The sequence below is a fragment of the Hyla sarda genome, chromosome 9, assembly GCF_029499605.1.
Source record: "Hyla sarda isolate aHylSar1 chromosome 9, aHylSar1.hap1, whole genome shotgun sequence".
NCBI classification, from domain to species: domain Eukaryota; kingdom Metazoa; phylum Chordata; class Amphibia; order Anura; family Hylidae; genus Hyla; species Hyla sarda.
Window position 1 is genome coordinate 150,293,790 of NC_079197.1, and position 26,887 is coordinate 150,320,676.

A 26,887-nucleotide genomic window follows, 5' to 3' on the forward strand; every position below is an offset into this window, starting at 1 on the left:
TGGAATTTAAAGGGGTTATCCAGGAAAAAAACTTTTTTTTATATATCAACTGGCTCCAGAAAGTTAAACAGATTTGTAAATTACTTCTATTAAAAAAAATCTTAATCCTTTCAGTACTTATGAGCTTCTGAAGTTAAGGTTGTTCTTTTCTGTCTAAGTGCTCTCTGATGACATGTGTCTCGGGAACCTCCCCGTTTAGAAGAGGTTTGCTATGGGGATTTGCTTCTAAACTGGGCGGTTCCCAAGACACGTGTCATCAGAGAGCACTTAGACAGAAAAGAACAACCTTAACTTCAGAAGCTCATAAGTACTGAAAGGATTAAGATTTTTTAATAGAAGTAATTTACAAATCTGTTTAACTTTCTGGAGCCAGTTGATATATATATATATATATATATATATATATATAAAAATTCCCTGATAACTACTTTAATGTCTCCGATTTACATGGGTGGAAGTTGAGGCAGTCCGTTTGCTTGTAGTAACTTATGGGACGCTCTGTCATTGGGGCTATCCTTGTATGCAATATGGCATGGATGAGAGCTGAGGTTGGGGGCTTCCTTTAAATCAGCATGCTGCCTCCAGAGCTACTGAGCATGACCCGTCCTAATACGAATATGTCCTATATATATGTGTGTGTTATCTATACACGTCATCATATAAAAACACACACATACACATAAACACCTGATGCATGCATTGACACATTATAGGTAGTCAAAAGGCAAATAGATTTATAAAATAATCTTTTTCATTAAATAATTTATATAAAGTGCCAGAGCTGCATTATTCTCCTATAGTGTGGTCTCTTGATGAAGAGAATGACTGTGGAGGATCGCGCAGGGCAATGCTCAGTATCAGCCACCATGCTCTTCCTCACAGTATCTCAACATACAAGTCTAGTGAAGCTTAGGAGTCGATCTAACGTTGGGCTATCCGATCACCTCCTTAAATCCTTTCCGTTCCCGTTGGTATGACCTCTGCACTTTCATTTCTGTCAGCTGGATGTAGCGAAGAACGTTGGTGTCTGGATGGAAACAAAAGAACAGTCACATTTAAAGGGGTACTCCACTGCAACAGTGTTCGTAATGCGACATCACGTCCCCTCAATGCAAGTCTATGGGAGGGGGCGTGGCAATAGCCACGCCCCCTCCCAAAGACTTGCATTGAGGGGGCATGGCATGACAACACGAGTGGCCGTGTCTATGATGTCACGACCCCCGCAGGCCACACCCAACATTCGGAACAAAATGAGCACTGGGGCAGTGGAGTACCCCTTTTAAAGGGGTACTCCGCCCCTAGACATCTTATCCCCTATCCAAAGGATAGGGGATAAGATGTCAGATCGCCGCGGTCCCACTGCTGGGGAGCCCCGGGATCCCCGCTGCGGCAATGCGCTATCATTACAGGACAGAGCGAGTTCGCTCTGCACGTAATGAAGGGCAATACAGGGGCCGGAGCATTGTTACGTCACGGCTCCGCCTCTCGTGACGTCACAGCCCGCCCCTTTCAATACAAGTCTATGGGAGGCGGCGTGGCGGTCGTCACGCCCCCTGTCATAGACTTGCATTAAGGTGGACGGACCGTGATGTCACGAGGGGCGGAGCCATGACATCACGCTGCTCCGTCCCCTGTATTGCCCGTCGTTACGCACAGAGCTAACTCGCTCTGTGCTGTAATGATAGCGGGGTGCCGCAGCAGCGATCCCGGGGCTCCCCAGCAGCGGGACCAAAGCGATCTGACATCTTATCCCCTATCCTTTGGATAGGGGATAAGATGTCTAGGGGCGTAGTACCCCTTTAAGTTCTACTTAGTGAAATTGTCTATGCGCATCCACCGAAAAGTCCTCATTTTCTCCCTGTAGCCGGGTGTGTGCATACAACGCTTCATATTTCACATTTTTCTCTCGCAGGATGTATGGAGCCCCCGCCATATTACAGCACATTCAGAATGTCTTCGGAGCCTTTCACTTTTTTCACATTTTGTCATGTTTCACCATTGTGATAAAATAAGCATGTTTCCTCCCATCATTCTGCACTCAATGCCCCATTATGATAAAGTAGAAAGAGAAGGGGTATTTTTTTTTGGGTGGGGTGGGGGGGGGGCGATCGTATTGCAAGAGGGAAAAATGTAAAAATGCTCACTGACTTATTGTTGACACAAACAGGGGGCAAGGAGTCCTCAACAGCTCTTACCCAAAAGCCGTGAGGGCTCAGGGCTCCCCCTGCTTCTGTGTAGTCTCCTGTGACAGGGAGCAGTAATGGCTTCCTCTAACATTGGGAGAGGTTTATCAAAACTTGTCCAGAGGAATAGTCACTGAGTTGCCCATAGCAACCAATCAGATCGCTTCTTTCGTTTTTCAGATGCCTTTTCAAAAATGAAAGAAGCGATCTGATTGGTTGCTATGAGAGACTCAGCAACTTTTCCTCTGGACAGGTTTTGATGAATCTCCCTCATTGCCTTGCTGAGAGCAGAGATGACTGCTACCTGGGGGAACATTATAGGTGCTGCACCGCCAGTCCTCATATACTGCACCCCAAGTGCTTGGTACCGGGGGACAAGATGTCTGCTTCTATTGGCTCAGCCCCCCCCCCCCTTTATAAGGGGACAGCCATTACAATTCTCTGTCTCTCTCTCTACTGGGGTACGGTCAAGACCAGATGTCTCAGTGCTAGTGCCCATCTACCTGGAAGGCCTCAAATCTTCAGTCACTTCCAGTAAGTCAAGTCTATGTCTGCTGTCGCTACCTACAGTCCAGTCAAGCCTAAAGTCAATGATCTATAGTCCATTGCAAGTATAATTGGTCCCAGCAAGCTGCGAGGTCCTTCTGTGTTCCGGGCCACCTCTCTGGGATTCACACCAAGCTGTAGAGACTATAACAACTGTCTGACCTCAGTAAAGCCTCCGTTAAACCATAACCTAGTCGTGGACTCTCATTTCACTGCCTAGCCATTGGGATAGCGGAGATATTGTTTGCGCGGTTCCCGATACCCAAAAACCACTCTGGCGTCACGAACATTAGGGGTTAATAACACCTTGCCCCTGGGGTTAATACCATCTGCCCCATCCACCTACACCGCTACACCCATGTGGCTCACCACACTTTGAAAGTAGTGGAATAGTCCTATAAAGTTATGCTCCCCCTGGAAAAAATTCTGCAGAAGCCCATGACTCAATACTTGAAGCACCTTTGGCAGCAATTACAGGCTCCAGTCTACTTGGGGATCTGTGCCTTCACACAATCCTGCCTCTGAGCTCTACAAGCAGTTCATTCCCCCTCATGGCTTGGTTCTTGCTCTGATATACATTGTCAGCTGTTAGACCTTATATTGACAGGGCTGTGCCTTTCCAAATCTTGTACAGTCAGCTGAATTTACCACAGGTGCCTCCGGTCAAGGTGGAGAAACATCTCAGAGATTATCTAGAGAAATGGGAGGCCAGAGCTAAACTTCAAATGTCATAGCAAAGGGTCTGAATACTTATGTCCATCCCAAATTTCAGGTTTTCCTTTTTTAATAAATTTGTAAAAGTCTCAAATGTTTTTTTTTTTTTTTACATTCTCATTATGATGTCAAGGCCTCAATATAACAACATGTGGAAAAAGGGTCTGAAAATGTTACTAATGCAACGTGGCACCATGATTGGACGGAAAAAACTTTAATATGAGAATAGTTCTCTGTAAAGAAATACTGTACAGTGGTCCCTCAAGTTACAATAGTAATTGGTTCCAGGACGACCATTGTATGTTGAAACCATTGTATGTTGAGACCAGAACTCTTTGGAAACCTGGTAATTGGTTCTGAAGCCCCAAAATGTCATCCAAAAATAGGAAAAAGTGAGAATTAAAGAAAAATAAGTAGATAACTAATATAGATAAAGCAAGATCATACATATAAAAGTAAGAAAGAGCTGCTGGAAGCTGTAAATCACTGTCTATGTCAGTGTTTCCCAAGCAGGGAGCCTCCAGCTGTTGCAAAACTACAACTCCCAGCATGCCCGGACAGCCAAAGCCTGTCCGGGCATGCTGGGAGTTGTAGATTTGCAACAGCTGGGGGCACCCTGCTTGGGAAACACTGGTCTATGTAGAGGACAGGAGCTTCTTCCGGGTCCTGTACAGCAGTGTTTTTCAACCACTGTGCCGTGACATAGTGTAAGGTGTGCCGTGGGAAAAACACCCGCCGGGTGTTTTTGCCGCGGGACATCTCTGTGTCCCGAAAGTTGGTTTCGGGACACAGGGATGCCTCTATCAAGTCCCTGCGGCCCCGCGTTTACTTTAAAAACGCGGGGACCGCCGGGAGGTAGCGCACGCAGGGACGTCACTGACGTCCCATGCGTGCGCCCATAGCAACAATCGCGGAGGAATGGAGCAGCGAGGAGGACACGCGCTGTCAACTTGGTAAGTGTTACCAGTGGCGCGTCTCCTTCGGTGTTCCGAGCACCGCTCCTCCGGTCCCGGGACCTACTGCTATAGCCAGACCGGAGGAGCAGTGCTCGAAACACCGAAGTGGGGCAGTACACAGGCATACAGCCTTCAGTAATACACTGTATATGGCTGAAGGCTGTATGTCTGTGGGGGAACGATACTGCACCTAATGTGGGGGGACTATACTGCACCTAATGTGGGGGAACTATACTGCACCTAATGTGGGGGGGGGAACTATACTGCACCTAATGTGGGGGAACTATACTGCACCTAATGTGGGGGGGGAACTATACTGCACCTAATGTGGGGGAACTATACTGCACCTAATGTGGGGAACTATACTGCACCTAATGTGGGGAACTATACTGCACCTAATGTGGGGAACTATACTGCACCTAATGTGGGGGGACTTTACTGCACCTAATGTGGGGGAACTATACTGCACCTAATGTGGGGGAACTATACTGGACCTAATGTGGGGGGACTATACTGCACCTAATGTGGGGGAACTATACTGCACCTAATGTGGGGGGACTATACTGCACCTAATGTGGGGGGGACTATACTGCACCTAATGTGGGGGAACTATACTGCACCTAATGTGGGGGAACTATACTGCACCTAATGTGGGGGAACTATACTGGACCTAATGTGGGGGGACTATACTGCACCTAATGTGGGGGGAACTATACTGGACCTAATGTGGGGGAACTATACTGGACCTAATGTGGGGGGACTATACTGGACCTAATGTGGGGGACTATACTGCACCTAATGTGGGGTAAACTATACTGCACCTAATGTGGGGGGACTATACAGCACCTAATGTGGGGGAACTATACTGCACCTAATATGGGGGAGCTATACTGCACCTAATGTGGGGGGACTATACAGCACCTAATGTGGGGGAACTATACTGCACCTAATGTGGGGGAACTATACTGCACCTAATGTGGGGGGACTATACTGGGCCTAATGTGTGGGAACTATACTGGACCTAATGTGGGGGACTATACTGGACCTAATGTGGGGGAACTACAACCTAATGTTGGGGAACTACAACCTAATGTTGGGGAACTACAACCTAATGTGCGGGTAACTATACTGCCAACCTAATGTGGGGGAAAATAAGATATATGCAAGATAAGATATATGCAGTGTGCATAGGAATTTGTTCTTTGTTTTTCATAGTGTTTCCCAACCAGTGTGCCTCCAGCTGTTGCTAAACTACAATTCCCAGCATGCCCGGACAGCCAAAGGCTGTCCGGGCACGCTGGGAATTGTAGTTTTGCAACAGCTAAAGGCCCCCTGGTTGGGAAATACTGATATAGGCACAGAGTTAACATTAACATTTTCTAATGGTGGTGTGCCTCGTGATTTTTTTCATGAAAAAAGTGTGCCTTTGCACAAAAAAGGTTGAAAACACTGCTGTACAGAACACACAGTGTCCTAAAAAAAAGTTACATGGAGCCGCCCTCACCTGGTGTCCAAAGGAGCAGCTAACCCTGGTACAGGTAAAGAGTACAGAACATGTAATACTTCCATGTACTGTAGGGGGCGCTACCAGACGCCAGTCAGTGCATGCACTTCAGTAATACAGGTAAAGAGTACAGAACATGTAATACCTCCCTGTACTGTAGGGGGTGCTACCAGACACCAGTCAAGTCAGTGCATACACTTCAGTAATACAGGGGTTTTACCAGTAAATTGCCCATTCTGATTGGTCAGTTCTTCCAGTTGTGACACGTTTCACAGATCTGGACTGTCCGTACATTGTATGTTGAGTCTGGTTTCAACTTACAATGGTCCAGAAAAGACTATTGTATGTTGAAACTATTGTATGTTGAGGCCATTGTAAGTTGAGGGATCACTGTATCAAAGTCAGTACCTAAAGGGTATATCGAACTAGCAATGGGTTCCAAGGCCCCTTTGCACATAGAAATACAGCAGTTTTATAAATGGTACATGGTACATTAGATGGCGGGGCCCTGTTACAGAATTTGCATAGGGGCCCACAGGGTACAAGTTATGCCTCTGATCACAGGGACTCATTCTGTGCCATATGTTTAAACTCTTCTGTCTAACTTTTTCACTAACCTCTTAGTTTTTTGCCAGACTGTTGTGACAATATTTTGGGGGCACATTGCACCCCTTCCCTATGAGTGTATGCCCCTGTATAATGAAGCAATACCCCTATAGGTAGGGTTGCCACCTTTCTTACAAAAAGATACTGGCCATGCTAATTTGCATAATTAATTATATCTATATGTGGCATTACAGGATACACATGAGGGGGAAATTTTGTCCTATTTTGACCCCCTATAACTTTTTATTTTTATTTCTCCTTATATGGGGCTGTATGAGGACTCACTTTTTGTGCCCCGATCTGTAGTTTTTAACAGAACCATTTTTGTTATCATGTGACTTTTTGATCGCTTTTTATAATTAAATTTGAGAGTTGCAGTTAGTTACCAACTACAACTCCCAGCATGCCCTGATACAGCCTGTGGCTCAGCAGCTGCCCCAAACGAAAACTACAACTCCCAGCATGTTGGACTAAATAGTAGTAAATACACTGCTCAAAAAAAATAAAGGGAACACTCAAACAACACAATGTAACTCCAAGTCAATGACCCTTCTGTGAAATCACACTGTCCACTCAGGAAGAACACTGATTGACAATCAATTTCACATGCTGTTGTGCAAATGGAACAGACAACAGGTGGAAATTATAGACAATTAGCAAGACACCGCCAATAAAGGAGTGGTACTGCAGGTGGTGACCACAGACCACTTCTCAGTTCCTATGCTTCCTGGCTGATGTTTTGGTCACTTTTGAATGCTGGCAGTGCTTTCACTCTAGTGGTAGCATGAGACTGAGTCTACAACCCACACAAGTGGCTCAGGTAGTGCAGCTCATCCAGGATAGCACATCAATGCGAGCTGTGGCAAGAAGGCTTGCTGTGTCTGTCAGCTTAGTGTCCAGAGCATGGAGGCGCTACCAGGAGACAGGCCAGTACATCAGGAGACGTGGAGGAGGCCGTAGGAGGGCAACAACCCAGCAGCAGGACAGCTACCTCTGCCTTTGTGCAAGGAGGAGCAGGAGGAGTACTGCCAGAGCCCTGCAAAATGACCTCCAGCAGGCCACAAATGTGCATGTGTCCACTCAAACGGTCAGAAACAGACTCCATGAGGGTGCAGCCCAACACCGTGCAGGAAATTTGGCATTTGCCAGAGAACACCAAGATTGGCAAATTCGCCACTGGCGCCCTGTGCTCTTCACAGATGAAAGCAGGTTCACACTGAGCACATGTGACAGACGTGACAGAGTCTGGAGACCCGTGGAGAACGTTCTGCTTCCTGCAACATTCTCCAGCATGACTGGTTTGGCGGTGGGTCAGTAATGGTGTGGGGTGGCATTGGAGGTCACAAAGCCCTCCATGTGCTTGCCAGAGGTAGCCTGACTGCCATTAGGTACCGAGATGAGATCCTCAGACCCCTTGTGAGACCATATGCTGGTGCGGTTGGCCCTGGGTTCCTCCTAATGCAAGACAATGCTAGACCTCATGGGGCTGGAGTATGTCAGCAGTTCCTGCATGAGGAAGGCATTGATGCTATGGACTGGCCCGCCCGTTCCCCAGACCTGAATCCGATTGAGCACATCTGGGACATCATGTCTCGCTCCATCCACCAACGCAACGTTGCACCACAGACTGTCCAGGAGTTGGCGGATGCTTTAGTCCAGGTCTGGGAGGACATCCCTCAGAAGACCATCCCCCACCTCATCAGGAGCATGCCCAGGCATTGTAGGGAGGTCATACGGGCACGTGGAGGCCACACACACTACTGAGCCTCATTGTGACTTCTTTTAAGGACATTACATAAAGTTGGATCAGCCTGTAGTGGGGTTTTCCACTGTGATTTTGAGTGTGACTCCATATCCAGACCTCCATGGGTTGATACATTTGATTTCCATTGATAATTTTTGTGTGATTTTGTTGTTAGCACATTCAACTATGTAAAGACGAAAGTATTTCATACGATTAGTTCATTCATTCAGATCTAGGATGTGTTATCTTAGTGTTCCCTTTTTTGAGCAGTGTATTTAACTTTCTGGCACCAGTTGATTTAAAAAAAATTTTTTTCCAGTGGAGTACCACTTAAATTTTGGGCTATTTATATGTGGCTTTGTCATTTCTCTAGTTGTGCTCTTCAAGGTGGCATAGTTGGCAGATGCATTGGTTGGTATGCTAAATTTATCACTTGCACAAAAATGTTTTTTGGCGGAAATGTACTCCAGTGACGTAGGAATGTGTGTGAGTTTTTCACCCTTTTTTCCAATCCAGGGGCTTCCTTCCATTTGTGCAAGTTTATGAAGTGACATGTGCCACATAATGGGGGAGATTCATCAAAACCCGTGCAGAGGAAAAGTTGCCCAGTTGCCCATAGGAACCAATCAGGTCGCTTCTTTCATTTTGCAGAGGCCTTGTTAAAAATGAAAGAAGCGATCTGATTGGTTGCTATGGGCAACTCAGCAACTTTTCCTATTGACAGGTTTTGATAAATCTCCCCCAATAAATTTTGTGCAGCAACAGCACTTGGCGCAGCAGGTTTTCTATTGGGAAAAATCAATTTCTATCGGCGCTAATGATAAATTCCTCCAAAGTGTCCTAGTACTCGGATTCCCAGCACTTTTATGTTGTCTGTGAAAAGAATTTGGCAGTCAGTACTTTGGTCTTTCTGCAGCACCACCACAAAGGGAAAATAAGCATTATGCAGTGCTGATGGAGGGGGCGTGGTGGCTGTAGTCATCAGTCATCCGGCACAGAGTGGAGTTGGCACCATGCATGGATGACTGGGAAGCCGGAGATCAGGGGGTCCCCAGCGGCGGGACCTCCGCGATTAGACATATTATCACCTGTCCTTTGGATATGGGATAAGATGATTTTTGGCGGAGTACCCCATTAATGACCCATCACATAAAACACATTTCTCAAAAAGTATCCATTACCTGAACGCCAACATTCTGGAGATGCACAACCGTCCTCCAAAAGGCTACATCTGAAGATTCTGCTGACCCTGGCAACTTGACCACCAATCAGTACCGTACTAGTATGAGCCATCTGGCATACTGCATATTAAATACTACTATTACTACTACTATATTAGTACTAGTATGAGCGGAGTGGCATAAAAAATGCTACAACTGCCAAGACTTAGTATTGCAGTATTTCTCTTTACAGTATGCAGGGGCGGACCTAGAGCATTTGGCACCCGGGGCGGACCCTTTGTTTGGCACCCCCCCCCCTCTAATTACACCCCCTCCCTCCCCCCCCTTAATTACACCCCCTACTTCAGCGCATTCTGATCCTCTATGTGAAAAACAATTATTATTATAATCCTGCCAGACACTGCTCTCTCTGAATATAATACTGTCACACACTGTGCTCTCTGAATATAACACTACCATACACGGTCCCCTTTTAACATAATACTACCACACATTGTACCCTATGAATATAATACTACCACACACTGTACCCTATGAATATAATAATACCACACACTGTACCCTCTGGATATAATATTACCACACTGTACCCTCTGTATATAATACTACCACACATTGCACCCTCTGAATATAATAATACCACTCACTGTACCCTCTGAATATAATACCACACACTGCACCCTCTGAATTTAATACCACCCACTGTACCCTCTGAATATAATACCACACACTGCACCCTCTGAATATAATGCCACCCACTGTACCCTCTGAATATAATACCACACACTGCACCCTCTGAATATAATAATACCACCCACTGTACCCTCTGAATATAATACCACACACTGCAGCCTCTGAATATAATACTACCCCACACTGTACCCTCTGAATATAATAATACCACAAACTGTACCCTCTGAATATAATACCACACACTGTACCCTCTGAATATAATAATACCACCCACTGTACCCTTTGAATATAATACCACACACTCCACCTTCTGAATATACTACCCCACACTGTACCCTCTGAATATAATAATGCCACACACTGTACCCTCTGAATATAATACCACACACTGTACCCTCTGAATATAATATGACCACACCCTGTACCCTATAAATATAATACCACACACTGCACCCTCTAAATATAATACTACCACACACTGTACCCTCTGAATATAATACTACCACACATTGTACCCTCTGAATATAATACTACCACACACTGTACCCTCTGAATATAATACCACACACTGCACCCTCTGAATATAATACTATCACACACTGTACCCTCTGAATATAATAATACCACACACTGTACCCTATAAATATAATACCACACACTGCACCCTCTGAATATAATACTACCACACACTGTACCCTCTGAATATAATACTACCACACACTGTACCCTCTGAATATAATAATACCACACACTGTACCCTCTGAATATAATACCACACACTGCACCCTCTGAATATAATACTATCACACACTGTACCCTCTGAATATAATAATACCACACACTGTACCCTCTGAATATAATACCACACACTGCACCCTCTGAATATAATACTATCACACACTGTACCCTCTGAATATAATAATACCACATACTGTACCCTATAAATATAATACCACACACTGCACCCTCTGAATATAATACTACCACACACTGTACCCTCTGAATATAATACTACCACACACTGTACCCTCTGAATATAATAATACCACACACTGTACCCTATAAATATAATACCACACACTGTACCCTCTGAATATAATACCACACACTGTCCAGACCCGTCCGGCCTTTTGGCCATTGATGCGGAAAAGGCATTTGATAAGGTCAGCTGGGCGTGGCTGGATAGTGTCCTGGACAAGTTTGGGGTGAGGGGTGCCTTTAGAACGTTCCTTACTGCTTTATACTCTGACCCTAGATCTAGAATATATACGCCAGGTTTTTTATCTGATAGTATTAGCCTGCAGAAGGGGACCCGCCAGGGGTGCCCTCTTTCCCCACTATTGTTTGATTTAGCTTTGGAACCATTGGCAGTTCACTTAAAGAGGTCATCACTGTATAGGGGTAGGAAGTGTGGAGGTGAAGTTAGCGTGTTTTGTAGACGACATGCTATTGTTTATGGGATCTCCTAATTCACAATTACATGATGTCCTGGATGCTCTGACTACTTTTGGCCGCTACTCAGGTTACAAGGTGAATGCTTCTAAATGCCAGTTGCTCTATCTAAGCCAAGGACCGCATTGCACTTCTCGAGAGCTGGGGGTGGAGGTCGCGCCCAAATCCATCACTTACTTGGGGATCAAGGTTGGCACCACACCTTCTTCCTTGTACACCCTGAATTACGCTCCTCTCTTCAAACGTATCACCCAGGAACTGACCAGGTGGCAGGCTTTACCGCTATCTCTGTTTGGTAGGGCACATCTCCTCAAAATGGTGAGCTTTGGTAGATTGCTCTACCCCTTACAGATGATACCATTGTTGCTCCGTCATTCAGATGTAGCCGCATTGCAATCGGCATTCACGGCCTTCTTGTGGAATGGCAGAAGACCTCGGATTGCCTTTAAAAAATTGTGCCTGCCTCTGCATGATGGAGGAATTCAATTACCTGATTTACGCCTGTATAATCTTGCTGCTCTCATGCGACATGCTAGGGACTGGTGTCTGGATGCCACCTGGTTCTCTAATACGATGTTGGAAAACGCGCTTGCGGAACCTTGGGATCTAAAGGCCTTGCTGCATGTGCCCTATGCGTCACTCCCGTCCCATATTAAATGTAACCTATTGTTGAAAGATACAATAGCCGCATGGAAAGCGACCAGGAAAATTTATGGCTTACCTTATATCTTGTCGAGCTTCTTACCTCTCTGGAACTCCACGCTGTTTTCACGGGGAACTGATGATCACTTTGCTCAGTTCTGGAAGGCTAAGGGGCTGCATAGTGTGCATCAGATGTTTTCTGGGGAGGACGGGGCCATATGGGAATGGGATACCTTACGTAATCTGCCTCCGGGGCATTTCTTGCACTATATGACAGCACGATCCTATGTCAGGGGCCTTCCCAGGAGTAAAGAATATCTTTCCAGGGAGGCGGTCTTCATCACTCACTTGGGTCCGGCTAGGGGTAGACTGTCTCTATCTGATTTGTATCTTACTCTTAACAGACGACGCTACATGTACTGGGAGAATCACTTTTCAATTCATGGGGAGAGGAATTGGACATTAATGATGCGAGGGCCAAGTTATTGGTTGGGTTACAACACGTCAGAAAATCCATAGTGAGTGAAAGGTGGAGGAAAATGCATTTTCGTATTTTACATAAAGCGACGTATGCATTTAACTTTTCATATGCGGATGCCCCAGCACACTATCTTAGGAGTTGCCCTAAGTGTGATCTTCCTAAGGCCGATTTACTTCATGCACTGTGGAAATGCCCGAGATTGGAATCACTATCGGGTGAGGTGCAATCTCTCATCAAGACGATTTGGGGTGTGGAGGTTCCTCTGTCCCCATTGGCGATGATATTTCACTATATTCCCCTTTCCCTATCGGGAGGTGCGGAGGGTCCAGTAGTGGCATCTAAGGGTGTACATCTCATGTTGCTAGCCACGGTCAAAAGTTTATTGCGACAGTGGTTACAGAAGGAACCTCCTACGTGTGGGCAAGTGGTAGAGGTCATGAAGGACCTATTATTCGTGGAACGATTGGATACCCTACGTGATACTGAGAAGAAAGCTACAAGATTTTTTAAGACCTGGAGGAGATTTATGGAGTATGCATATGCACCCAGTGAGCTACATAGATTGATGAAGGAGTTTGTTGACTCCTCGTGGTATTGTACGGCCAGTCTTGCAGGCTCGCTGGGTGTTTTGTGAGTTGATTAGTGGGTGAGGGGGGGGGGGGGGGAGTCCAGCGCGGGAGGTTTCTTCTTCTTTGTCTTTGTCTATATGTTCATCTTTCTATTTGTGCTTTCTATCCTATTTCTGACCCTACTTTTTCTCTTTATTTCCTTTCTATACTTACCTATATCTGCTGTTCTTATCATTCATGTGCCTTACGTCGTAGGCAGCACAATCCGGAGTTTCTGAACAAGTGGTGAGAGTTCCACTGTTGTCTAGGGGGTAAAGGCCCCCATATATATACTGATGGGTTTATTGTTAAGATATCCATGTCTCTATATGTGCAAATACCGGGTACCATTGTAGGGGGAGGGGGGTGTACCAGCACTGTAGGAAGATGTGTCTCATTAGGAACTACAGGTGACTGTGAGTTTATGTGGACGTCTACCTTATGAGATAACGCTCAGGATGAACCGAATATGGCCTATCCATCACCCTGTTTGGAGGACCAGAACTATTGTCATTTTGAGCTATTACTGATTTCGGTTCTCTGTTATAATCGAGGGTATTCACGGGGACAGGTTTAGATAAATGGGGACTAGTAAACGCTTTTGGAGCGATGTTGTTATCAATAACTCTTACCATATTGTTATTACTTCTATAATATATCTTACCACGTGCAGATGTATCTTATTTTATTGTATACGGTTTGTTGAAATGCAATAAAACATTGTTGAAAAAATAAAATAAAAAATACCACACACTGTACCCTCTGAATATAATATTACCACACACTGTACCCTATGAATATAATAATACCACACACTGTACCCTATGAATATAATAATACCACACACTGTACCCTCTGAATATAATATTACCACACACTGTACCCTATGAATATAATAATACCACACACTGTACCCTCTGAATATAATACCACACCCTGTACCCTCTGAATATAATACTACCACACCCTGTACCCTATGAATATAATAATACCACACACTGTACCCTCTGAATACAATACCACACACTGCACCTTCTGAATATAATACTACCACACACTGTACCCTCTGAATATAACAATACCACACACTGTACCCTCTGAATATAATATTACCACACACTGTACCCTATGAATATAATAATGCCACACACTGTACCCTCTGAATATAATACCACAACCTGTACCCTCTGAATATAATACTACCACACCCTGTACCCTATGAATATAATAATACCACACACTGTACCCTCTGAATACAATACCACACACTGCACCCTCTGAATATAATACTACCACACACTGTACCCTCTGAATATAACAATACCACACACTGTACCCTCTGAATATAATAATACCACACACTGTACCCTCTGAATACAATACCACACACTGTACCCTATGAATATAATAATACCACACACTGTACCCTATGAATATAATAATACCACACACTGTACCCTCTGAATATAATATTACCACACACTGTACCCTATGAATATAATAATACCACACACTGTACCCTCTGAATATAATACCACACCCTGTACCCTCTGAATATAATACCACCACACCCTGTACCCTATGAATATAATAATACCATACACTGTACTCTCTGAATACAATACCACACACTGCACCCTCTTAATATAATACTACCACACACTGTACCCTATAAATATAATACTACCAATCACTGTACCCTATGAACATAATGCTACCACATATGTAGTGATGTCCAAACTGTGGACCTCCAGATGTTGCAAAACTACAAATCCCAGCCTGTCCAGACAGCTAATGGCTGTCTAGGCATGCTGGAGGCATGCTGGGAGTTGTAGTCTTGCAACATTTGGAGGGCCACAGTTTGGACAGGTAGCCTATAAAAACAGTGATGATGCAGACATGAGGAAGGAACAGTAATGGGATGGTTGGAGGGGGGTGGGTGATGAAGACATGATGCACAGTAATGGGAGGGGGGGTGATGAAGACATGAGACACAGTAATGGGAGGGGGGGTGATGAAGATATGATGCACAGTAATGGGGGGGGGGGTGATGAAGACATGAGACACAGTAATGGGAGGGGGGGGGTGATGAAGATATGATGCACAGTAATGGGGGGGGGGGTGATGAAGACATGAGACACATTAATGGGAGGGGGTGATGAAGATATGATGCACAGTAATGGGTGGGTGATGAAGACATGAGACACAGTAATGGGAGGGGGGTGATGAAGATATGATGCACAGTAATGGGGGGTGATGAAGACATGAGACACAGTAATGGGGGTGATGAAGACATGAGACACAGTAATGGGGGGGTGATGAAGACATGAGACACAGTAATGGGAGGGGGGGTGATGAAGATATGATGCACAGTAATGGGGGGGTGATGAAGACATGAGACAGTAATGGGAGGGGGGGTGATGAAGATATGATGCACAGTAATGGGGGGGGGTGATGAAGACATGAGACACAGTAATGGGAGGGGGGGTGATGAAGACATGACGCACAGTAATGGAGGGGGTGATGAAGATATGATGCACAGTAATGGGGGGGTGATGAAGACATGAGACACAGTAATGGGAGGGGGGTGATGAAGATATGATGCACAGTAATGGGGGGGTGATGAAGACATGAGACACAGTAATGGGAGGGGGGGTGATGAAGATATGATGCACAGTAATGGGGGGGTGATGAAGACATGAGACACAGTAATGGGAGGGGGGGTGATGAAGATATGATGCACAGTAATGGGGGGTGAAGAAGACATGAGACACAGTAATGGGGGGTGATAAAGACATGAGACACAGTAATGGGAGGGGGGTGATGAAGACATGAGACACAGTAATGCCTCATCACCCCCCACCCCAACTCCCACATTACTGTGCCACATGTCTGCCTCATGTCAGTCTCTCAAACAACAATAATAACACCATACCCCCCCCCTCTCCTCTCTTCTCCCCCCTCCCTCCTCTCCTCTCTTCTCCCCCCTCCCTCCTCTCCTCTCTTCTCCCTCCTCTCCTCTCCTCTCCCCCCTCCCTCTCCCCTCTATCCCTCCTTGGCTCTCCCAGCAGCATGCACCACTCACCCCTGCTGTCCCTGACCGTCCTGCTCGTTCCTTAGCGCGCTTCACTGAACAGGTATGCCTGGGACCAGTCCTGACAGCTGACGTAATAGACGTCAGCGCAGCCGTCTGACGTCCGACACATTCCACCCACACACCCCTCGGCGTCACGTATCAGTGACAGTGACAGATTGACTCCAGCCACATGTTAACCCCTTCGGAGTCCAGCAGGGGGGCACGATTGGGTGGGTATAACAGTATTATTTCACATAGTTTCTGTGAGCTCCATCTGCACTGCAGATCGAGCTCACAGAAACAGTGAGTGACACAGTCGGGGGCACGGCAGGGTGTCACCCCTCATGGCACCCCTCTTGTGAGTTGCCCCCCCCCCCTTGGTACGCCACTGACAGTATGCTCTTTGCTAGGAGGCTGAAACCAGTGTTGCTCAGTGGTGAAGTGACCGTGGTCAGCACAGGCTTCAGCTGCAGCTTAGTGAGGACAGTCATGGGCCAAAAGTTGATTTGCTGGAGGTTTGCTTAAAAGGGGAAAACAAATGTTTTCAAATCAAATGGTGACAGAAAGTTATGTAGATTTGTAAATTACTTCTATAAAAAAATCTTAACCCTTCCAGTAGAAAATTGTGAAGTTCTTTTCAGTCTGACAACAATGCTCTCTGCTGACACCTCTGTCTGTGTCAGGAACTGTCCAGAGCAGAAGCAAATCCCTATAGAAAACCTCATCTGCTCTGGACAGTTCCTGACACGGACAGAGGGGTCAGTAGAGAGCATTGTTGTCAGACTGGAAAGAACTTCACAAATTTCTCTGTAGTATATCTGTAGTATACAGCAGCTGATAAGTAGTGGAAGGGTTGAGATTTTTAAATACAAGTAATTTAACTTTCTGGAGCCAATGGATTTGAAAATTTCCGCCCAGAGATTCCGAGTGCGACCGCGCGGACACCACAGTCTCCAATAGACTGCAATGTGTTCCACAAGTATTTCCACCTGAAGAAAGAGCAACGCCATTCTCCAGGCGGAAAGAGGATTTTCCGTTCACAAATTTCGCTTCACAAATTCCGAAGTGTGAATTTGTGAACGAAAACCCATTCACTACATTATACATTTTAGCAAGCGGAATTCCATAGTCTGAAACTAGCCTTAAAGTGCACTAAATGGAAAATACTCAACCAGTTGTTAAACAATTCTAGAACATTTTGTCACCGTAGACACATCAGGTAATATTCCGACCACTCATTATGGGTCTTATTTGTCGAGATCAATTGTTGTCTGATACAAAAAAGTGCCATGTGTCGACATCCCCAAGGACTGCCATAGAACAGGCCATGATATCAATAACAGTTTACATACCTGTAGGCTCCCGGCTTCGAGCTTCCTTGAGATAGAGCAGAGCATTGCCATAGTCTCCCAAGTGGTAGAAGGCGATTCCGGCTCGATATGTGGCTTTAAAGTTGCTGTTTTGTTTCTCAAGCACCTTCAGACAATATTCCTTCACCCGCTCGTAGTTTACCAGCTCGGATTGCAGCAAACAGGCTGTGGGAAGCAATTTCCAGTGAACAAAGAATTATTATTAACTTATATTTATTATTATTATTATTAACTTATATTATTAATTAAGTCTTAATGCAACAGAGAATAGGGCAGAGAAAATAGTATGATGGGCAGGAGGGAGAGAGAAACCACGGCATCCATGGTAGACCTATTATCTAAATGGAGATATTTTATGGAGTCTACTCCTTCAGCCTGATACAGTGTTGTAACATAACCAGTGTCAACGTATAGGGCCCCTGTAAACCTGCGGGGAATATAGGGAAACCCTTCTCCAATTTTTACCTTATATAGAGTTAAGTACGATATGATCAGTAAGTAATGCATCCAGATCTCTAGGAGGGTATAAGGGTAGTCATGGTGGAAAGTATTTACTGGATACAAGATAGTCTTAGCCCATATGCAGAGGTGCCTGTAACTGCATCCCTGTCCCTTATAGGGGATAAATATAGGGGGTGTTGAGGGTGCCTGATGCTTAAGGGGTCCATAAGATTTTTCTTTCATATATGAGTAGGTCAGAACTAGAAATGAGGAAGTGTGGCGGCCTAGTACGGGAGGTGTTACCCCGTGCTCCTGTCCTGTCAGGCAGCCTCCTTCAGTGTCCCCAAGGCCCCCTGCACTTGTTTCCCCATTGTTAATATGTTTTACCATGTAAAGGGTTATAAAATGTAATGTTGCTTTAAGAGTTATATCATGTGATATGTCATGTGACTGTTACCCAGGAGTAACCAGTGACCAGGTGATCCCAAGAGTGACCTATGGGCTCTCTGCTAGTCTCCCCCATATAAGCCCCTGGGTGGAGCTTCTCTCTCTTTCCTTACAAGTCTTTGCTGAGGTCAGTCGTGCCTTGTGTGTGTGTCCAGAGTGTTGGAGGCCTCAAAGTCAAGTCCTTCAGCCACCATCAATTCAAGTAAGATAAAGTCACAGCTTTATGAGTCAAGTCAAAAGTCAAGTCAGTCCCTGTCATCTGTCAAGTCAGTGTGGTCTGCATTCAATTGTCCAGTCCTGCTACAAGTCCCAGCAAGCACTTAAGGTCTCTGCGTCACTGGTCACCTCCTTGGACCCTGGCTGAACTGTATAGACTTTACCAACTGTCTGCCCTCAGTAAAGCTACCGTTGTCCGTAACTTGGCGTCAGAGTCATTATTGCCCCCGTGCCTAGCCCAGTATCTAGCGGTATACCTTCAGGTAGTTATAGGCTAAACCACTCCCTTGAGTAACAAATACAAGGGGTTAATTCCATCTGCCCCTAGGGTAACAACATCTGCCCTGCACCACACACCCCGCTACCACAGAAGCATTATAGCTGAGAGCCCTGAGTGCCAGGATGAGGTATACATTATAAGATTGTGCTACATTTTGTTTGATGTCTATGGGGCAAAACTGACTTTCACTGATTTCTTTGGTCCTTAAAGAGGACCTGTGGCCAACCCCAAAAAATCAGATGAGATTGGATTAAATGACTTAGGGTGCCCTGATCATACACATTTTTAAAGATTTTTGATACCCCTTCTGTTCCTGAGATATGAGGGTTTATAGTTTGTCGGACAATTCAGGGAATCAGTCAGATGGGCGTGAACTTAATTTTAATAATGGAAGTAATAATCAGGTGATGGACGGGTCCCCTTTAATGCTGAAAAACCTTCTGCATAAAGGAGTATCGCCATCACTGACATGGCATGGCACATGACCCTATCCTTGGGGTACATTCACACACTCGCACTTAGCAGTGGATTTCCTTCTGTTATGCTACTATTTACTTGTATGGGCCTGCAGACAGTCTGCTAAAGTAGTAGATTTGCAGATTGCCAGCGGACTCCTTGAAAAGAATGGTAATGGAACTTGCATTGGATTTCCTGAAGTACGAGCGTGTGAATGTACCCTTAGGCTGAGTTTACACATAATAATATTTTGATCAGTATTTAAAGGGGTACTCCGCTCCTAGACATCTTATCCCCTATCCAAAGGATAGGGGATAAGATGTCTGATCGCAGGGGGCCTGCCACTGTGAACCTCGTTCATCTTGTGCGCGGATTGAACTTCGCTCCGTGCCTGATGACTGGCGATGCAGGGGCCGGAGGATGGGGATTTCACGGCCCCGACCCCTCGTGACACCATACCCGCCCCCTCAATACAAGGCTATGGCAGGGGGCGTGGCGGCCGTCAATTATTAGAAAATGGAAGACATACAAGACCACTGATAATCTCCCTCGATCTGGGGCTCCACACAAGATCTCACCCCGTGGTGTAAAAATGATCACAAGAACAGTGAGCAAAAATCCCAGAACCACATGGGGGGACCTAGTGAATGACCTGCAGAGAGCTGGGACCACAGTAACAAAGGCTACCATCCATAGGTGCAGGTCCTCCACTCCAACGTAGGTGCACAACTGCACTTGGAATTGAGCACCTTGTATCACCTTAGATCACATCAATGTAAGTGTTTACCATCAGTAACACACTATGCCTCCAGGGACTCAAATCATGCAGTGCCAGACGTGTCCCCCTGCTTAACTCCTTAAGGACCCGGGCTTTTTCCGTTTTTTCATTTTCAATTTTTCCTCCTTAACTTTAAAAAATCATAACTCTTAAAAATTTTCACCTAAAATTATATATAATGGCTTAATTTTTGCGTCACTAATTCTACTTTGTAATGACATTAGTCATTTTACACAAAAATCTACGGTGAAACGGGAAAAAAAATCAATGTGCGACAAAATTGATGAAAAAACACTATTTTGTAAGTTTTGGGGACTTCTGTTTTTACGCAGTACATTTTTTGTCAAAAATGATACCTTATCTTTATTCTGTAGGTCCATACAATTAAAATGATACCCTACTTATATAGGTTTGAATTTGTATCACTTCCAAAAAAAATCATGAATACATGCAGGAAAATTTATACGTTTAAAATGGTAATCTTTTGACCCCTATAACTTTTTTATTTTTCTGTGTTCAGGGCGCTTTTAGGACTCATTTTTTGCGCCGTCATCTGAAGTTTTTAGCAGTATGATTTTTGTTCTGATCAGACTTTTTGATCACTTTTTATTCACTTTTTTGTGGTATAAAAAGTGATCAAAAATGCACTATTTTGGACTTTGGAATTTTTTTGCGCGTACGCCATTGAACGAGCGGTTTAAAAAGCGGTATATTTTTATAATTTGGACATTTACGCACGCGGCGATACCACATATGTTTATTTTTATTATTATTTACATAATGGCCCTCATTTACTAAGAAAATCGGGTTGTAAGTCTATGTTGCTTTCTTACCCGACTGCTTTTTCCCCCTGGTATTTATCATTATGTCGCATCCTTTTTGTCGCACGTGCGTTTTGTTGGTTTTGGTTTCCAACTCCTCTGAGCTGTCGGGAAAAAATCCACAACAACTCAACAAATTCGGGTTGGAAACCTTTATAAATACGTGGGAAAGCTCAGAAATCTCGGGTTACGCCCCTTTTTCGGGTTTGGGAGAATCCACATCGGGTCTGTCGGGAAAAAATGTCGCATCCTGTCGCAGACTGGCGCATGATGTCTGCGACATGGCGCAGACAAAGATGCGACACAAAAACCCGACAAAAGAGGTCGGGTTTAGAATAGTAAATGAGGGCCAATGTTTTTTTTATTTTTGGAAATGCCGGGTGATTCAAACTTTTATTAGGGGAAGGGATAATTGAAATGGTTAACGATTTTTTTACACTTTTTTAATGCAATATTATAGCTCCTATAAGGGGCTATAACATTGCATTAACTGATCTTTTACTCTGATTGATCCATCTCCATAGGAATGGATCAATCAGGGTTTTCGGCGATTGAATGCTCAAGCCTGGATCTCAGGCTTGAAGCATTCATTCGGCGATCGGACAGCACAGGAGAAGGTAAGAAGACCTCCTCCTGTGCTACAGCGGTTCGGGATGCCGCGATTATACCGCGGCGATCCCGAACAGCTCCCTGAGCTAGCCGGGCACTTTTACTTTCGTTTTTAGCCGCGCGGCTCAGCTTTGAGCGCGCGGCTAAAGGGTTAATAGCGCGCGGCACAGCGATCAGTGCCGCGCGCTATTAGAGGCGGGTCCCGGCTTCACTATGACGCCGGGCCCGCCGCAATATGATGCGGGGTCACCGTGTGACCCCGCGTTATATCGCAGGACCGGGACTCATGACGTATGCATACGTCATGGGTCCTTAAGAGGTTAAGCCAGTACATGTCCGGGCCCGTCTGAAGTTTGCTAGAGAGCATTTGAATGATCCAGAAGAGTATTGGAAGAATGTCATATGGTCAGATGAAACCAAAGTAGAACTTTTTGGTAAAAACTCAACTTGTGTTTGTAGGAGAAAGAATGCTGAGTTGCATCCAAAGAACACCAGACCTACTGTGAAGAATGGGGTGGAAACATCATGCTTTGGGGCTGTTATTCAGCAAAGGGACCAGGACGACTGATCCGTGTAAAGGAAAGAATGAATGGGGTCATGTATCATAAGATTTTGAGTGAAAGCCTCCTTCTATCAGCAAAGGCATTGAAGATGAGACATGGCTGGGTCTTGGAGCTTGACAATGATCCCAAACACATTGCCCGGGCAACGAAGGAGTGGCTTCATAAGAAGCATTTCAAGGTCCTGGAGTGGCCTAGCCAGTCTCCAGATCTCAACCCCATAGAAAACCTTTGGAGGGAGTTGAAAGTCTGTGTTTCCCAATGACAGCCCCAGAACATCACTGCTCTAGAGGAGATCTGCATGGAGGAATGGGCCAAAATACCTGCAACAGTATGTGAAAACCTTGTGAAGACTTACAGAAAACGTTTGACCTCTGTCATTGCCAACAAAGGGTAAATAACAAAGTATTGAGATCAACTTTTGTAATTGACCAAATACTTATTTTCCACTATAATTTGCAAATAAATTCTTTAAAAATCAGACAATGTGATTTTATGTATTTTTTTTCTCATTCTGTCTCTCATAGTTGAGGTATATCTATGATGATAATTACAGGTGTCTCATCTTTTTAAGTGGGAGAACGTGCCCAATTGGTGGCTGCCTAAATACTTTTTTGCCCCACTGTATGTATGTACAGGGCAGCATGAATTTCATCGGTGAAAATGCCTACTCTTCATATCGGCTGATGTGTGTAGTGCGGCACCATACTACTGTGTTGGCAGACATTATAATAGTAGAAGAAGTGACATGGTGGATTTATTAGACCACCACTATGGCTAATACTGTTATATAGCAGTCCTATTTAGGCGGTGTATGGCACTTTTATTTTGTTGGGTAATATTATTTAAAGGCCATGGCAGTAGTGAAGGGTCATTTTGTTCAGGGACTAAATGGTGCTTATTTGGGCAGTATTATCTGCAGACCGTTTAATGCTGTTGGTTGAGCAGAATAGGGGAAATATTAGGGCAATAGAGGGATGTTAATATTTGAGGACTGTATGACAACCAATAGATGATTAATACAGCCATCAAACAGGTGGTTTTCCAGCTTTTTTAGAAACTTGGAAGAAAGGTTTGCCTGGGCCAGTGATTCCCAACCAGCGTGCGTCCAGCTGTTGCAAAACTACAACTCCCAGCATGCCCAGACAGCCGAAAGCTAACAGAAAGATTCGCCTTGGCTAGTGTTTCCCAACCAGAGTGACTCCAGCTGTTGCAAAACTACAACTCCCAGCATGCCCAGACAGCTGAAGGCTAAAAGGAAGGTTTGCCTTGGCCAGTGTTTCCCAACCAGTGTGCCTCCAGCTGTTGCAAAATTACAACTCCCAGCATGCCCGGACAGCCGAAGGCTGAAAGGAAGATTTGCCTTGGCTAGTGTTTCCCAACCAGCATGCCTCCAGCTGTTGCAAAACTACAACTCCCAGCATGCCCAGACAGCCGAAGGCTAACAGGAAGATTTGCCTTGGCTAGTGTTTCCCAACCAGAGTGACTCCAGCTGTTGCAAAACTACAACTCCCAGCATGCCCAGACAGCTGAAGGCTAAAAGGAAAGTTTGCCTTGGCCAGTGTTTTCCAACTAAGGTGCCTCCAGCTGTTGCAAACTACAACTCCCAGCATGCCCAGACAGCTGAAGGCTAAAAGGAAGGTTTGCCTTGGCCAGTGTTTCCCAACCAGTGTGCCTCCAGCTGTTGCAAAACTACAACTCCTAGCATGCCCGGATAGCCGAAGGCTAAAAGGAAGGTTTGCCTTGGCCAATGTTTCCCAACCAGCGTGCCTCCAGCTGTTGCAAAACTACAACTCCCAGCATGGCCGGACAGCCGAAGGCTGTCCGGCCATACTGGGAGTTGTAGTTTTGTAACAGCAGGAGGCACACTGGTTGGGAAACACTGGCCTAGGTATTCAGCTATGCTATATAACTGTACAGAAATTGCCATTCAGGAGTCCAGAAAAGTCGGGAGACCACCTCAGTCAAACCAATTTTGGTTTTCACCCAGCTTTTCTAGAAATTCCTGGACCAAAATCAAGTCAACAACATTACTTTACCAAAGATTCTTTTTCATTTCCAACTTTTAGTGGGATTGGAAAATGTCTACAGATATTGAAATGAAGTTCAGGTTACGTTTGCCCTCTCTATGTATGAGCCCTCCATAGTGCGAATGGAAGGTTCTTGGTCGCAGTTTTCATGTCACACAGATACAGAAGGAAGCTATGGAGCCTGTTCCGCCCCCTGCGGGGTGACACAGTCACGGGGCCCTGACATGGATTGGGCCCCTCCTGCTGCAGGGTTAGACAGCAAATAGCTATGGTGGAGCCTGGTCCTTCATTGGGTGACAGTATGGAGCCACCAAACACCTTCTTCATCCTTCCCACCGACAAAGACCGTGAGGTCGAGCGTGCGTTATTTATTTTTATAGAATTTTTGAAGCCCCTTCTTGCGCACAAAAGGTTAACCAGCATGCAGCCCCCCCCCCCTCCATGTCCCAATTCACAGGGTTAATCTCTGTCACTTCCACATCAGTGAGTCCTCCTCCCCCTCCCTCCACAGCTGCATCCCTCATCCGAGCCTCCACCACCTACCAGTCAGGCTGTCGTAACACTCGATCTCCGTGGCCTCCACCCGCACCTTCTGAGCCTCCGTCAACCTTGTGCCACCTCCGCCATTGGCCTTCCTCTCCTCCCCGTCTTCATGGACACCCTTCAGCACCAGCAGGGCCCGGTGGTACTTGCCTATAGCATCCCGGAATTTTTTGTCCTTGTAGCATCGGTTGCCTTCAGTCTTGAACTCCACCGCTTTTTGGATCCTGGCCTCCATCTCGGGCTCAGGGTTGGCCGGCACTCTCCCACCACCCACACCGGTCTGGTCTCCCATTGCCCTCACGGGTGGGGGTCCATGCTGGGGGTATCCCAGCGCCTTTTCCCTCTGTATGTACGTTCTATGCATAAGGGATGAACGGCAGAGATGCTGAGGATGCAGGAGGAGGAGGAGTAGAGAACGAGCTCAAGCAGTCCATCCCCCACTGCATTCTGGGTACCACACAGCTGAGCCATCTCTTCTTAACCCCTTGAGTATTCATCGAAGTCAATAATTCCCAATACACACGTCTGGACTAGACCGGATTTTAATAGTCATCTTTATTCCTATAGCACCAACATGTTCTGCAGCAGTTTACACGCAGGGTGGAACTGCGAAAAGTTGAACAATGAATAATTAAAAAAATAAATAAAAATAAATAAATCCCAAATATCTATCAACAAGCAAATCCGAGCAGATAAGTCGACTAACTTTATGAGAAAAATAAGTTGGTTGTCAGGTATATCTGACTATTAGGATACGTCTACATGTGGCAGATATGAAGCTGATTTGTTGCAGATTTTCTCAATCCATTTCAATGGGGAATCTGCAGCATATCTGCCACATGTGAGTACACACTGAGGGTATGTTCACAGGGCAGAATGCCCCCCACGCTCCCCCCGGGAATCTGCAGCATATCTGCCACATGTGAATATACACTGAGGGTATGTTCACAGGGCAGAATGCCCCCCACGCTCCCCCCGGGAATCTGCAGCATATCTGCCACATGTGAATATACACTGAGGGTATGTTCACAGGGCAGAACGCCCCCCACGCTCCCCCCGGGAATCTGCAGCATATCTGCCACATGTCAATACACACTGAGGGTATGTTCACAGGGCAGAATGCCCCCCACGCTCCCCCCGGGAATCTGCAGCATATCTGCCACATGTGAATATACACTGAGGGTATGTTCACAGGGCAGAATGCCCCCCACGCTCCCCCCGGGAATCTGCAGCATATCTGCCACATGTGAATATACACTGAGGGTATGTTCACAGGGCAGAATGCCCCCACGCTCCCCCCGGGAATCTGCAGCATATCTGCCACATGTGAATATACACTGAGGGTATGTTCACAGGGCAGAATGCCCCCCACGCTCCCCCCAGGAATCTGCAGCATATCTGCCACATGTCAATACACACTGAGGGTATGTTCACAGGGCAGAATGCCCCCCACGCTCCCCCCCCCCCCCCCCCCCCCCCCCCTGGAAAATTTCCAGATGGACATTCCGCAGGCTACAGGCACTGGCACAACAGGTTGGCACTTGTACCGTCTCCATAGATAACAATGTTTTTAGGAGCGGATTCTGCAGAAAGAATTGACATGTCAATTGTTTCTGCGGAGTCCGGAATCGGAATTTCCACAGGCAGATGTTTCCGCCTCGGAAATTTCACCGTGGGCATGGTGCAGCAGAATCCCATTAAAAACAATGTGACTCTGCTGTACGTTCAAACGGCCGGAGTTTCCTGCTGCAGGATTTAGCCACAGTGAATATTCCGCAGCAGACCCCTTTGAAGTCAATGTAATCCACTGTGGATTTTCCACTGCAAAAAATCCACAGTGGGAAACTTGTAGTAGATACCACCCCAGTGAAAGTACCCTAAGGGTAGGGTCACACAACGGATCTTCAGCGTATTTTATGCTGCGGATCCTCTGGTGACCTGACCCATAGT

The 26,887-nt window shown here is 45.7% G+C and overlaps 1 protein-coding gene across 1 annotated transcript; it reads right to left on the reverse strand.

The window, feature by feature from the left end:
* Positions 1-369: 369 nt before the first annotated feature.
* Positions 370-25,374, reverse strand: LOC130291180 (tetratricopeptide repeat protein 9B-like). The gene is made up of 3 exons (XM_056539676.1): positions 24,938-25,374; positions 17,739-17,921; positions 370-1,027 (listed from the first exon to the last, which is right to left on the reverse strand). The coding sequence occupies exons 1-3, from the start codon at positions 25,299-25,301 to the stop codon at positions 933-935; spliced, it is 642 nt and encodes a 213-aa protein (XP_056395651.1). The 5' UTR covers positions 25,302-25,374; the 3' UTR covers positions 370-932.
* Positions 25,375-26,887: the final 1,513 nt, after the last annotated feature.

Coding starts and splice junctions, on each gene's coding strand:
- LOC130291180 (XM_056539676.1), bottom strand. CDS start 25,301: ATGCATAGAACGTACATACAGAGGGAAAAGGCGCTGGGATACCCCCAG. Junction 17,922..24,937: donor GTGTTACGACAGCCTGACTG/GTAGGTGGTGGA, acceptor TGCTTCCCACAG/CCTGTTTGCTGCAATCCGAG. Junction 1,028..17,738: donor TCGAAGCCGGGAGCCTACAG/GTATGTAAACTG, acceptor GTTTCCATCCAG/ACACCAACGTTCTTCGCTAC.